This window comes from Ixodes scapularis, unplaced genomic scaffold (assembly GCF_016920785.2).
Source record: "Ixodes scapularis isolate PalLabHiFi unplaced genomic scaffold, ASM1692078v2 PGA_scaffold4__175_contigs__length_147842914, whole genome shotgun sequence".
Taxonomy (NCBI): domain Eukaryota; kingdom Metazoa; phylum Arthropoda; class Arachnida; order Ixodida; family Ixodidae; genus Ixodes; species Ixodes scapularis.
In genome coordinates this window covers 32,077,053-32,091,846 of record NW_024609879.1, presented here as the reverse complement: position 1 = coordinate 32,091,846, position 14,794 = coordinate 32,077,053, and the positions used below count along the sequence as shown (strand labels likewise).

Here is a 14,794-nt window from a genome sequence, read left to right as displayed (position 1 = left end):
GCGCTGTGGATTGCCGTTGTGGTACATCGCATCCGTTGTGGTACACCGTAAAGTGAAACAGAATACAGTGCTGAAGTAGTAGGGTGTTTCAGTAGATCCTTCCGGTAGCTCCAATTCCGAAGCGCCCTTGCGCATGCATTCTATCGTTGTCGGGTATCGTTATCGGATATCAAAATCAACCAAGTAAAACAGACCATATAGTTACTAGACTGGCGCTCCAGCTATCACTTTATTTCTTTCATTTTCGCGGTCGTAGTTCAGGCAGATCATTTTGACAATCTCCGTGTGTCTCCTTGAGAGGGGTGGTTCTGTCTGAGATTCGGCGCAGTTAAATTAATGCGGGAGCGTAGCCCTGGCCGTCTCCACGAGCGAATCAGCCACCTTGCCCTGTACTGAGTTCATCCTCGAGTGATAGGTTCTCTTGGAGTCGGGGTTTGTTTTGTCTTGTTTCAAGTTATACCAATACGGCCGACGAGTTCTCTGTGTCCTCCGTGTCGTGCTGGTTGTCGTTGACCGGGTTGTATAACGTGTAGGCGGCGCTGGCCTGGGTGGCTGGTACGTCGTCTTCCTAACGCATCGGTGTTTGACGCAGTGCTGGAACATCAAAACATGTTGTGGTCTTGAAATCATAACTCGAGGGACTTCATTTCGACTTGCTTCGCGTTCGCCTGGATTTTCGTTGCCGTTAAACTCCACGCAGAAGGGCTAAACTATTTAGGCTAATGACTGACGTAACGCAAGTCATATTGAAGCGTGGGAATAAGATCACTATTTGTTACCGGCACCCACCGAGTCGCCTAAGGAAAGGTACAAAGGACACCATCGTCTTTCCTGAAGCGGAAGTCGAGAGAGCTGCATCGCTATACTACGATTCACCTTAAGGCCGTCCGCAGCCGATGCTACATTTCAATGTAAGCAATAAAGAAGCGACAAATTGAATTTGAATATTTTGTGGGCTTTAATTCTAGACCAATCCTGACCCTTTCAAGCGCTAAGAAGTGCGCAAAGCGGATCATGTAGCAAACACCGTAATTTTTCTGTTTATCAATGCGCTCTAGAACTATCCCATTCACACCTCGACCCATAAACAAATAATTAGAAAATTAAGCAAATTAGTATTACAAATTTAAATAACTAGGCCCAGTAAAAAACGTTCGCAGTTTTGTAAGACGCTTGACAACATACAGTGGCAGTATTAATTGAAAAGGAGCGTGTTGGTGAATTTGATACCAATAAATTAAAGAATAAAAACATAGAGGACGGAGGTGGAAACGGAACTTCTCTTTCCGTCCCCGTCATCTGTGATTTTATTCTTGTATTTTCAATATACGGTTGACTTGCCTTTGCAGAACCCTTCGTTTTTTTTCTTTTCTTTTTATTTGGTGCAAGTTACCTGGGACACCCTGTATTTTTATCTTATACCGTTGATTGAATAAAAAAAAGTATTGCATCAGACCCATTTTTACAAATAAGTCTGTTTGCCCCCAGCTGGTGTGTTTACTGCACATGTACAGGAACCGTTTCAGGAGGAGTGGGGCGATGGGAATGTCCAAGTCCACTTCCGCTATTGTGGCTCTCAAATTACTCTGACCCTCTCAAGCGCTAACCCCTCTCGTCGCATATATCTTACAAAGAAAGTCTGCGCTAGTACTCCAATTGTACTTAAAAAAATAACCTAAAATCCTGTCATTCCCCGCAAGCAGTTACAAAGTAATAAGGGGGCCCTGTAATCCTATTTAAGCGGCTACCTTTTTTTTCGGTTTCCACTTCTCTTGTGGTTCGGGCAAGTCAGGGCACAGAGGCAGTGATTAAATATTAGTTCGTCATATTTTAACCGGACGACGCGGAAACCTCCTCCTCCTACAGGGGCGGTCCGCTGCGTCCAACGCGCGCCGCATGTGACAAAACCGTGACGTTGTTGGTCCTGGTCAGCCGAGGAAAGAAAGCTGCCCCGTTCCCGGGCAGCTCTCTCTCCTCGGCCTCACCTCCTTTCTCCGTCTTCCCCTCCCTCCCCAGATTCCTCGGTCGCCGCGGTCCACGGAGGAGGAAAAGGGGGAACAGAGGACCAAGGGTGTCATGAAGGAGGTTATTTTTTGCTTGTTTTTTGTAATTTTAATACACCTGTAAATTTTAATATAAAGCGAAATTCGAAAAAAAAAAGAAAAAAGTTCACTAAGTTACTACGTTCAGTGCGCTCAGGTTCGGTACAAATTAAAAACCAATAAAAAGTCGCTGCAGGGCCTCTTGAACGCTATCTAGGGCTTTCAAAGCGCCACAAGCCAAAATCTGCACGTACGTGATAATTTCGAGAAATACCCAGCCGCAGCCGACGCTACGAAGTAATGAGCTTTTTGTTTACGATTAGTTCAGCGATGATAGAACACTCACATTGACATAACGAACAATATGCTGGTAAGTTCTTGACGCTACCTGCCTGGTTCCATCAGCTCGCAGCGCCGGCTCCGCCCGGACTTAACAGGGCACTAAACTGCTTTATGTGATAGTCTATTTATCTATTTATGGTCCACACTCAATCTATGGCCTCTAAGCATCCTAAAAAAATCAAACATTACAATCATGAGTGGCCGATTTCTCTATTAAAATGGGTATCAAGGATAAATTATGTTAGATCCTGGTCGCGACATAATTACGACACAAGCACATAGCTTTCGCTAAGCAAAAAGCGGTACGGTTACAGAACAACGATGGACGGCTTGACAGTGCAACGTCCATGAGTGCAAGCGCTCCCATACATGACCCGCCGTGCTCTGCAGAGTGGCGCGGTCTACTTTGTATTTGCTAGATAGCGACTCCATACCACTTAATACATAACAGATTACATCGGAATTATCGCAGACACCAGAGGGTGGCGTCAGAGGACCTCTAGTGTCGGCCTAATTATAAAAAGTTCCTTAACACATTTTAATTAGTTATTTGGGTTATCGTGATTAGCCCTTATAATATTTTTCCTTGGCCTTATGCCTCACTGGCCGAAAACGCATCAATGTAACATTCACTGCTCCTTTTTAAGAAATCTGTTTGGACAAAAATGAAACTCTTATATAGAACCATTTCGTCGTTTACCCTGAGACTGGTTTTTTTTTTTTTTGAAGAGCAGAAGAAACAGAAAAAACAGACAGGTCTCAATTTTCTGTGTCTTCTGCTCTTCAAAAAAAAAAACCCAGTCTCAGGGTAAACGACGAAATGGTTGACTTCCACCAGCTAGCCTGTACTTTGACTCTTTTCTTATATATAGCTATTTTGTAGGCAAAATATAAGAGGTTATAGAACAATTAGCAAATGGTGTTAGTCCCCATCATTACCGAATAGGTGATCTAAATTGACTCATAGAGCAGTAAAGGTTTGTAGGATTATTTTTTAAGTACTCAAATTGCCCGTTGATTCAATGCGAAATAAGCGAAGAGGTTACAATATTTTGTATTTATGCACTTCTTAGACAGCGTTCGTGTACATTAACGCTTCTAAATCAGCTTAGACGGTCCAAAAATCGGTTTCTCAAAGTATCACTGTGCCATTTACTACAGATGTGCGGCTATTTGGCTATATTAATGGACCATATTATGTTGTTAACGGGATTACCTCGTTAACATATTTACTACAGAGTTGCGGCTAGGCAGATTTATTAAGGGACAAGATTACCTCGTTAAATAATAATAATAATAATAGGAATACTATTAATAATAATAATAATAATATTAATAGGAATAATAATAATAATAATAATAATAATAATAATAATAATAATAATAATAATAATAATAACTGTTTCGGCCATTCTGCGTTGACGGCATTCGCAGACGATGACATGTCCGTGCCCACCTAGTCGAGTGTGCTGTCGACAGATGATGCTACATAAGACTTTTAGTGCGAACAGAGCTGTTACAACTAACGTCCAAAGTGCGGACGCAACGCGCGTCGCAGTGGAAACGGAGCAAAGGGAAGATGGAGAGAAGTGACCGAAAAAACTAAGAGTAGGTTTGAGAAATTGTGGCGAAGAACGCAGGAGAAGTTACATTATATGTGCTTTGTTTCTAGAACTATTTTATTTTTATCTTGGCTCGGTACGAACAAATTGTTTTGCAACCACTTGTTTCAAAGGGAGTGAGTAGCCTTAAAATCGTCGTCATCATCAAGATTACGTGTGCGGCGCCTCAGTCCAGGGGGCTAAAACGGGAGTGGAACGCTGCGAATCTTTGGAGCTTACATCGGCGGCTCCGAGAGAAAGAACGAGAAAGATCGGAGAAAGAAAGCCGACGAAATGCTAAGAGTGTTTGTTTTACCGCGACGGGCTGAAGTTGCTCGAGCGCTTGTCACCTTTATTTAATTTTACAGAATGCGAGCATCCGGTGTTTTCCTGCAAAGGAAGCTAGAAAATAACCGTGTAGAGACGTCGCATGCGCTGCTTTTTTATTCATATTAAAGCGTCGCCAGTGGGGCTCATCGCGACTGCCGATGTCCGCGTCTACACCCTGCCGTTCGTATGGGGCCCAAATGCATGGGGCTTTCTCCTCCCCTATTGAAAAACTGTCTATGGGGTCCATCATGATTTCTGAAATGTTTTGCCGTACCCTCACATTTTTTTAAAGTTTGAAATGCCTTTCAATTTGTCTTAGGGGCCTGTAGTACCCTTCAGAAATTTTTTACGGGTGTAATGACCCTTCACGGTTTTTGGGAGGCCGATGGAGTCTTCCGATCTTTTCTGTGGAAGCACAGCACCCATCAAAATCGTTTTAACGTGTCTGTGGGAGTGATCATGTAACCCTTCAGGATACAGGCGTCGGGGAAGCCGCTTGGTCATTCTGTACTGGGCGCAAGAAACGAGCGGACGCTCAGTATTGACTTCCAGTACCATGCGTGGGACCTATCTTATAGAGCAGTTCAGTGTACGGATCAAGGAAAAGGTATCTCAGTGCCCTGTTTCTTGCGCCTCTTCGTCTGTTCCGGCTTCAGAAACTTGCCCAGTGATGAAAAAAGAAGCCGGGGACGCCACCGCGACGGCACCAGCGACGACACCTTCACCGCGTTCCGAATTTCTCAACGGCGGCGGACGTTGATTTGACGTTCGTGATTTTCGCTAAACGTCTTACTGACTGAGAGTATCTGTGCGTGTGCAAAACCTGCTTGACTCTATTGAACTACCGTACATCATAAAAATTTACCCAGCGCATTATGAGTACTTCTCAATATAGTTTTGTGATAAATAATTCAGTTGTTCCTATTTGGTCTGATTGATTTTGTTTACAGCTGCTGGCGCTCGGGTTTGAATACACGCGGGTTCTTATCGTCTTTGTGAGTTACATCGTGCGTATAAAACCCAATGTCTGAAATAGATTTCCAGTAACTTTTTAAACTGAATTTTTGTTCTATGGTTCCGACTAATTCGGGCGTCGAAGGGGTTGAAGGGCTGAAGAGGTTTGAAGGGCTGAAGGGCTTGATGAGCTGTAGGGCTTTGAATGGCTGAGAGGGTCCAATTACACTTCAGGGCTGAAGTGGCCTTTGCAGTTGGGTGTAGATTAGCATATTAACTCTATGCCTCGAACGATTAATTCTGTACCAAAAATTTGGAGCCATGAAGAATTTAAAAGTGTGCTTGTTTATTAAGGCTTCTCTTAAATTAATTAATTATCGCACTTTCCATATTGTACGTAAAGCAGATGTGAGCTGGTATAGTGAAGACGTTCTTAAGATCGTCTGCTAAGCACGGCGCTGGCGCACCAACGACGTTTCCGACATCTCTGTTAGGCACATGCAACCAGGAGAGCAGGTTCATGACATCGCCTGCGAATGCCGCCGCAGACTGCCGGAACCTCTACTTTTTTTTAATGGGGTACTTTATTTGTTTACTCCAAGATTCTACCACATAGCAGCATGCATCTGTATTAAATCGCAGCGCGACACCCTAACAAACCGATTATTGCGAACCGTCTAAAACGCGTTGGAAGCGTTGGTGTACATGCGGTGGTTACATAACAGGTGCATATACAGTCATGTTTTGTTAATATGGACACCTCCGTTTCCGTAAAAAAATCATCCATAACGTGAGTTGTCCATACTCACGAGACAAAAATGCATGTGTTTCCCCAGTTTGTCCCCGAATGTGGTGCTCATATAGTGGGGTATCCTTATTAGCGGGGTCCATATTAACGAGACATGACTGTATCACAATCAGTTAGATAAACCAGCGCCCCAACAAAAGTCACCTAGCATCTGTCCATCTGTTGATTCTTAAAATTCAACAACCTTGATCATTATACTATGGTGCCTCGCTCGCGTCTTCGACTGCTGTGCTTAGCGCCCTATCCCGCCCATACATGAAAAGTGGTCCCAATGTGGCAACAAATGACGCGAGTGTTATGCTGTTGCCTGTCGCGATCCTGGCGGTTGGCCGTAGAAATGCTGGCGAAAAGCACGAGCGAACGCGAGTGTCGCTTTAGGCGTCCCAACTTCCGGCTGCCCTAGCTTCCGTGAACTGTAACAATGGAAAGCGACCTGCAGCAGAACAGGCGTCTGCCATTTTTACCACAACTGCTGGGACGCCGCCAGGCTCGCGATCGGCGACAGCATGACACTCTTATCCCGTCGTCAGGCGGAAATCGAGGGACCGCTTTTTTGGCGCAGTAAACACACAAGTTGGAGACGCGTTCCAGGCACCATAATTATACCTAGTGGGCAACCTAGTGACACACAGCGTTCGGCCAGGTTGTCCACATGTTAAATCGTGTCCCGTCCTTTCCACCGCTGGTAGCTAAGTGCAATTGGCCAGGCGCGTTGCCCTCCACCACTCATAACAGGCCTGCGCAGAGTGTGTACCGGGCCTTTTTGGGTCAGGCGCGCGGCCATAGCGGTCAATAAGTGACTACGTGTTGTTGAACCAGTGCATTGCGTCATACTCCGAGGCGGGTGCAGCAAGGGTAATCTTACAACCTACAGTAACAACTCAACCTCGGGGCATGTGCAGAAACGATGTATTAATGATATTATTGAAAAATGCTTCGCAAGACTAGTTAATGATACCGACACAGCCTATGTGCCCTTCAGCTATATAATTACCTCACCTAATTTAATTGACAAAATAACCTGCACAACGTGGTTACAATTTTATAAATAAAAAAAGTGAAAAGTATTCGATTGATTCTATAATAAAAAGACAGGTTTAATATTTCTGTTATTACGCGACTAGCCGCTTTTCTTTCACCACAGCTGATGCTAACCGTACATAGTTAAACAAGCGAATTGTAGTGAACTGAAATGTTTTTTCCATCGACTGTCTTTCACGGGAATTCTCTACAGTAGAAATTAAAAAAGGGCCCTTACAAATCCTCGTTGACATTCCATTCCATCCGTAAGATGAGCTGGTAGACATCGGTAGTTGTAATTATGAGGACAGCACCATATACTGCATTCTGGGGCGTTCAGAGAATCCTGTGGATAAGAGTGATTGAAACTTAACTTGACGGCAGCGTTACAGAATCGTGCTGTGATAGTTTCATTCAGCATCTCTCGCTTCTCGCTGCACAACGTGAAATATTGTAAAAATAAATCAATGTAAGAGATTATTTGCCGTACAATGTAGAGAAAGGTCGGGCATTTGAATAGTAAGGAAGACATTAAGGGTCTTCGCCTCAGCCGGCCACACTGCACAGTTTGGTACCAATATAGCGAAACTGCTTTTCAGTCAAAGTACACTTATCCCCCCCCCCCCCCCTCAAAAAAAAAAAAAATTGTGTTTTAGGCTCTGCGAAAACACTGCTGAAGACATTACCACTTGTGTGAGTTCTGAAACGGGTATTGGTACAATTGCAAGATGGCATCCTTCTGGCTGCCTAGGACGACAACCATTATCTACGGAATAATTATATTGGCAACCTTGCGATTGTCCCTGCCTAAATAGTCGAGCAGAGGGATGGCAGCTTTCAAAACTTTCTCTGACTGTGTCAGTTGCGTGCTGCGTGTAGCATAAATCTGCCCACGTGCTTTCTTATTTTTCTGGTAAACATAACAGTGTCCCTTCATTCTGATTTGGATAGGCTTAGAGTACTGCAGAATTGATTTGTAAGCTTCTTCTGAAGCCCAGAAGCTGCAGTTCTAACAACACAAGTATGCATTAGGACGCATTGAAACTTCCCCAATTCCATAGTGTCCACAATTTGCTCCAGAGCGGGAAGAGAATTAAAACGGACAAGCACACATGCTAGTTCCCGAAGAAATAAAATCCAGAAAAAATTTTCGGCGAAAAAAAAAACAAAAAACACCTAGGGAGCCTGCATTTTAGTTATTCGCTTTGATGTTGTTTGCTGTAAGCTTGCTCGTGAATACGAAACAGTTTGTAGGGCTTGTACCCGTTTCTAGACAATATTGAGGTACTCTTAATGGGGAAAAGGAAGAAATCTCTTTCGGGAAGTCACACCTCAGTACAGTAACAAGTCTCACCGATCGTTCGACATCAATATTTAGTACTAGATGTAAATTTATAGCCGAATTACAAACGTTATGGTATTTTACTCCGTTCCACATCAAGTCTGACCGCATGCCAAAGCTATAATTCGATGGAGCCAATAAGTCAGCGCCAGAAGTGCGCCATCACGACTCTTGTTGTGTTTGTGGGTTTGCTATCACCGGTTGAACCAATCACGCATTGTGCATGCTGCGGGATCCTGCGCTTTCTGTGCGCATGACTGGTTCAGCAAGTTACAATAAACGCTCAAAGAGGACGAGCGCCATGACGGTGTAATTTTGGCGCTGCTGGATTGCCTACATCGGATCGTAACCTTGTGTGCGGTCGAACGTAACGTGAAGTGTTGTATAGGTCTAGAGCATGCTTTGTATGAACTTCGCCAAGAGAATGCATGTAACTGTCCAGATATCGGTGGCGTGCGCCAACTGCAGGGGCGCTTCTCCAGGTTCTATCATCATCGTCTGTGACGCGCAGGTAGGGGATACCGGCGAGGGGACGCATAATTTTCGGTCCGTCAGATCGCTTCGTGCGTAGTTTGGGTAGCGCGGCAAAACCTGCTTCACAGGCTGTGCTTTTTGGGGGTGGTGGTCAGCTATTCGCTAGTCCAGTACTGAAGCGCTCGATAATAAAAAACAGAATATCCAGCACTTTACCACAATGCAAGGCGATGCAACACCTACAATAAATCAGTGAAATACACTCCTTGACATTGTGGTTTTGGCCTATGAAGAAACGTTTGAGTTTGCTGAAGCTGGACTTGCATGAAAGCAAAACATGACAAGTCGGTATTTTCTTCCTTTTTTGACGAATTTACTTGCGTTGTATGTGCTGTGTTTTACTTTTTGCAGCTATGTGTATGCATCTCTATTTCGTGTATTTGCATCGGTGCATTTTGATAAAATTGTATGTAACTAACCCCCCCCCCCCCCCCACACACACACACAATATTGCCTTCCAAGAGAAATGTTGGTTATGGTCGGTTACAAGTCAAGAAGGTAGGAGAAGCTCCTCCCACAAGCGTGATGCGCCCGTTTCTAATCTCTCCGCAGTGGAAGAAGAGTTCACTGGAAACGCTCCTTGTTCCACTTCAATAAATTCCAACTTGTCTCCGATCCCACTTTTTAAGAAAGCGACCTTTGTATTCATTCGAGGGAAAACCAAGCCCCTGAGAGCAGCCTTTGTATCCATCGGAGGGGGAAGCTAATCCCCGAAAGTCGTATTTGTTTCCATCGGAGGGGGAAAACTCTAATCTCCCTCTCCTGCCTTCCACAATGTTAAGTAAAATTCGAAGGATAAAGCAAATAAGTACAAAAGGCAAGACCCTCCTCGCACGTTGGCCGCGACGTCACGGAAGCGATGGGACGCTATTGGATACGGAGGTGGTGGAATGACATATGATTCCCTTTGAGGGTCACTTGCCGCTACCTTCTGAACGTCTAACCGAATGTAGTAATAAAAATATATACTGTCAAGTCCAACATAGACGAAAGCGTCGCTATGAACGAGCTCGATTAACCAAAGTAAGTGGGCGGCGCCACGCACAACAACAGCCCGGAGCTGCACAGCAAGTCTCACACGCTGCTGACTAAAATAAAAAAATAACGAGATACTCGACCGATACCAAAGAATAAGAATCAAAGACTCTGCGACCTGAGTCGCGTAGGCTGTCATGTGAAAATCCAGCCTTGTTCTTGAATAAAAACAAAATGTGTATATAAAATTGGCTAATACAAGGAAAACATAAAAGAAATGTCATGCATTTTTGTTTTTATAAATTAACGCTTATAAATTGGTATGATCAAAACTCACATAACCACTCTGCATGCGCTTACCCCATCCTCCGCATGAATCACACGCTATGCCACAGGAAAGCGCCCGCGAGGTTGCGCCATCAAAACATCTTACCACCAATATCATAAAAGCGTTAAAAGATTTATGAACAGTTCATTAGCCCCCTCCGGCCAAATAGTATTCAATATAAAATGCTTGTGTTTCAAATATGACATAACTCTCGTCTTGGTTAGCCGAAAAATATAGAATCAATCTTTCAAAAAATGAACGACGTTTACGATTCTCTGTAACGCCAAATTAGAGCGCTGCTCTTAAGGAGGAGGAGGAGGGGAGGGTGCGGAGGGGAGGGTGCGCCCCGCCTCTCAGTCGGCGTCAAATTTTCGCTAAATTTTCCGCTGAATTTATCGAAAATTTACCCTCTAAATTTAACCGGGAAATTTTCCCACTAAATCTAGCGGGTAAATTTAGCAAAAAGTTTCCGGCTAAATTTAGCGGGGAAACTGAATTGACGTTGAAGCCCCGTGACGTCAAGTTTTCCGATAAATTAAGCGGGGAACCATAACCCGCTAAAAACAGCGGGGAAATTTTCCCGATAAAGTTAGCGGGGAAACGTTTCATAGTGTAATGCGTGGTTACGGTGACGCTGAAGCCGACGCCGAGGGCGACGGCGACGCGGCTCAACCAGGAAACGGGCGGCTATGAGCGGCGCTTGAAAAACGAATACCCGTCAACCATGTTTTGAAATTCAGGGACACTTCATATATTCGTCGCGGTTGCCGAGCCCTAATGTAATGTTTTCTGTGTAGCTTAGCCTTATGAAGACTCGCTTAAACAGGCGGAACTTACGGGATGAACGGTCATGCCAGTGAAGTTTGAGTACGTTCTCTCACACAATTTCTGCTTTGTAATGTGTGCCCCCGGAAGTCGTGTCATGTTTATCGTGTAGTGTATCGCTGACAACGTATCAAAGCAAGCCTGTCCTACAGTCCTGAAAAAAAAAATAACATTACTTATACACCATTTTAATATTTACAATTCCTCAGCTCAGCGTTTGATCGTCCCAGCCCAGCAGGCGCAAGTTTGTCGCTTTGGGATACGAGCAAATCGCGCGCCACACGCACAAACACTGACAATGGAATTGGCCACAGCAGCTCTATTTTTTTCCAAAGGTCTATATTCAATGACCAACAAAAATGCAAGACATGTTCCGACCACTGGCGTACTGCGCGTGCTCCTTCTCACTGAGCTGTCGAGAAACTAGTTCGTCTGCTTCAGGTGTGAGAGGATGCAGCGCAGCTCGCTACTGATCGACGGAGATGACGTCGTTGCGACGCGACTAAGCTACCCTGCGTGGCGTAACACCATTTCATATGGAAAACGATCAGGCGTAGGACGCAAGCACAGAGCCAGTGATTTAACCCTGTCCTCCGATGCTCATCCACAAGCGCGAGAGGGCGGGCGCGTTCGTTAGCACGACCAGTGTGACACTTTTATGAGCTAAATCTTCGCTTTCGACGACGAAGTTGATAACATCCTCACAGTATTTGGTAACGCTACGAGATTCAATTTTCAAAATGCTAACAAGTTCCTCCTCGTTGCCTCCTTCGCTCTAAAACTGCGTCGTGCAGTCGACGCCTGGAAGGAGAGTTTAGCGTGCCGGTTATACGCGGTGTCACGTGAGCGCATGTGATTTTATTAGTGACCGGCGTTGCGTCTGCGTCGGGCTGGGTCTTGCGCACAATCAGCGCATCGAAGGTTGATTAGCATCGGACCTCGGTCCTCTCGCGGAGTTCATCGAGGAAGGGGAGAATGTTTGCTGGCTTTGATTTTATTAAGTGTCGTGGACTAGCGCGCCTTTTGCCGGCCGTGACATGGGTTCCTATGCTATAGTGATTGCGGACACACGATTTGGTATCAGTGCCGCATTTTACAGTATAATGAGTACTGGTTTGAAAGATTTTTTTTTTAATTTTTAGTGAGGCAGCATGTTGGCGGTGTTACTCCAGCATCTCACGGGGGGTATTTCATTGAACAAATTTACCGTGGTATTCCGAGAAACATAAAAAAAAAATATACAAGAATAAAAACACGCTCATAGGTTCACACTTTTGCGACGCAATTTTCACAGCGAGTTAAGTTCGAGCAGCAAACAAACTGTCGCGACTAATTATTTGCATGGTTATGGAAAGAACACAAGACGACTGAATGATATTATTTATAGTCTGCTAGCGCAGCCCTGGTCCGGTAGCTCAACAAACCCCATGAGTGGCCCGAGACTAAAGGCGTCTCCAAACCAAAAATGGAAAGCGAGAAGCTACACTAATACCTTTGTTACACGGGCACATTTAACTGCGGTTACGCTAAGCCACAGATAGCGCACAGTACTTGCGGACAACATTCTGCGGCTATGCAGTCAAAGCTATGGGCGAACGTGCGGTTGAGCATCTTGAGCATCTGTCCGAGAGTATAGTCCGGTATCTTTGGTGCCGCGCAACAGCAGTAAAGCTGAGTTAACCGCGGTTAAGTGTGCCCCTGTAACAGGGGTATTATCTGCTTTGTGCAGGTGGGTTATACAGAGTATAGGGGGGCATAGTATACGGGGCTAATCGTAACGATCAGTGGGCTAATTAAGTATAAAAAAAGTTAATTAAATTTTTCGTGAGTGAAAAAGTGAAAGCCGTTAACAACTCCCTGTAACGACGAATTAGAGCGCAGGTCTTGAGGAGGAGGGTCGAAGGCTACTGAAAGGAAGGTATACCCTCCTTCCTCCTCCTCACCTCCTTATCCTCGTCCTCTCCTCATCCTTGAATCTCCTCCGGGGGAGGGGAGGGGTTACGTGACCTTGGGGGGAGAGGGTCACGTGACCTGGGGAGGGGTGACTTGACGCCCTAGGTCACGTGACCCGGGGGAGGGCTCGCGCGGTGCACCGCGCTGTTACGCCGACGGCGACGACGCTTAAGCCGGAAGAGGGCGCCTAAGAGCTACGCTCTAAAAAGACAAATGGTTGCAATTTGAAACGTGGTGAGCGATAACGAAAATCAATAATTGTTAGAAGTAAAATGGCGTAATAATGCGCTAGAGGTACCACTCGTGCAGCAGGTACAATTAGCCGGAGCTACGCTCAGAGACGGAAAAGTCGCGCGGGCCCGTCATCGCACCAGTAGCCTTGCTCCTGCTTCACGAGTGGTAACTTTAGCGCACTAGTGCGCTTGTCACGTGCTCAACGCATTTCTAAGAAATATTAATCTAGTGGTTTTTGATGACTCTCAGCATGATTTTAAATGAAACCATGCGTTTATTTTCACTGTTTAGAAGTTAACTAACAAATGGTGCCTTATTGTCCAACTGATCGCTGCGATTAACCACGTATACAATGTTTCCCTGGTCGCAAACTCACCTGCACAAATCGTATAAGTGTAGGTTTAACTTTTTTTTACCATATTTGTTAAGCTCTCAAAAACATCATTAATCCTTGAAAGATCATTATTTTTAAATTTCAGTTGCTTAGTACAATGGGCGTGTCTACGATGAGGCTGAGAGGTAGGGCGGAAGAATAAAGTCGAATAATATAAAAGTCATACCTAAGGAACCCACGCAAGTGTTCCACGGAGCACGTAGACCATTCTCCATTTCGAGCGCCGTGTGCAACTGGTGCCATTGTGTAGCCATCACGTGCGTCGCATACACGATTCCGGTATGCATCAGTGCTATACAGAGGCTTTTCTCCATCATGTACCATTCCAAGTCTGCCGAGGAAGTTTAAAAAGCAGTATTTGTTAAATCTCGTGCTCGTGAAATGCCTAAAGCGGGCAGCATGTACGCCCACGTATTGTGTCAGAACGCGTCCATAATGGCCTGCTATATATATATTATATTATATTATATTATATTATATTATATTATACAAAGTTTTAAGGTAGTGGTGCTCTTTAAAAAAATACATTTGTAATTTAGCTTTAGCTTTAAACTTTATCTTGATAAAGCTAGAGAAGCGGACTAGTAATTGGTTCGGGAGAGTTGACTTCTAAGGTATAACTCCAAAACTCAACCCTGCCGAATCGATAACTTTTAAGTTGGCAGTTCCTGGCAAACAATACGAATGTTCTAAAGTACAAGTCTTGTGTACCCTGCTCATATAATGCGTAACCGCTCTGGTGATACAAGCAGACCGGCAAAGAGAACCTGCTTTGGCAAAAAAAAAAAAAGAATGCTGAATGGACTTTTTAATTTTTCCAGTAAGCCGCTGTGCATCCTTATACCTTCTCTCTTGGCCTCGTTTCCCATTGTTTCATTTTCAAAGGGCACCATATTTCACGAACAACGTTGTCGACCTCTTTGGGTGTATTTTGTTTGTTTATTGACCCTTTTTTTTCTTTTCGCACCAAAACAACTACACGATCCCAATATATTCTGACGGGCGGAGGCACGAAGGGCTGCCCTTCATTAGTGGTAGGCAGACGACCCTCCCAGACGGCGTTCATTACTCCAAAAAGGTACAGGTCCTGTATAGGCTCCCTACGGGAGGCA

At 44.7% G+C, this 14,794-nt stretch overlaps 1 protein-coding gene across 1 annotated transcript in view; it reads right to left on the bottom strand.

Moving 5' to 3' along the window:
- Positions 1 to 266: 266 nt before the first annotated feature.
- The window catches only part of LOC115319632 (A disintegrin and metalloproteinase with thrombospondin motifs adt-1-like), a 45,753-nt gene continuing 31,225 nt past the window's right edge, over positions 267 to 14,794 (bottom strand). Inside the window, exons 11-14 of the mRNA XM_029979677.2 lie at positions 13,849 to 14,013; positions 11,114 to 11,255; positions 7,336 to 7,443; positions 267 to 594 (exon numbers count right to left, since the gene is read on the bottom strand). Of these exons, the coding sequence (XP_029835537.2) occupies positions 334 to 594; positions 7,336 to 7,443; positions 11,114 to 11,255; positions 13,849 to 14,013 (676 nt within the window). The 3' untranslated portion in view covers positions 267 to 333. The remainder of the gene's footprint in view (positions 595 to 7,335; positions 7,444 to 11,113; positions 11,256 to 13,848; positions 14,014 to 14,794) is intronic.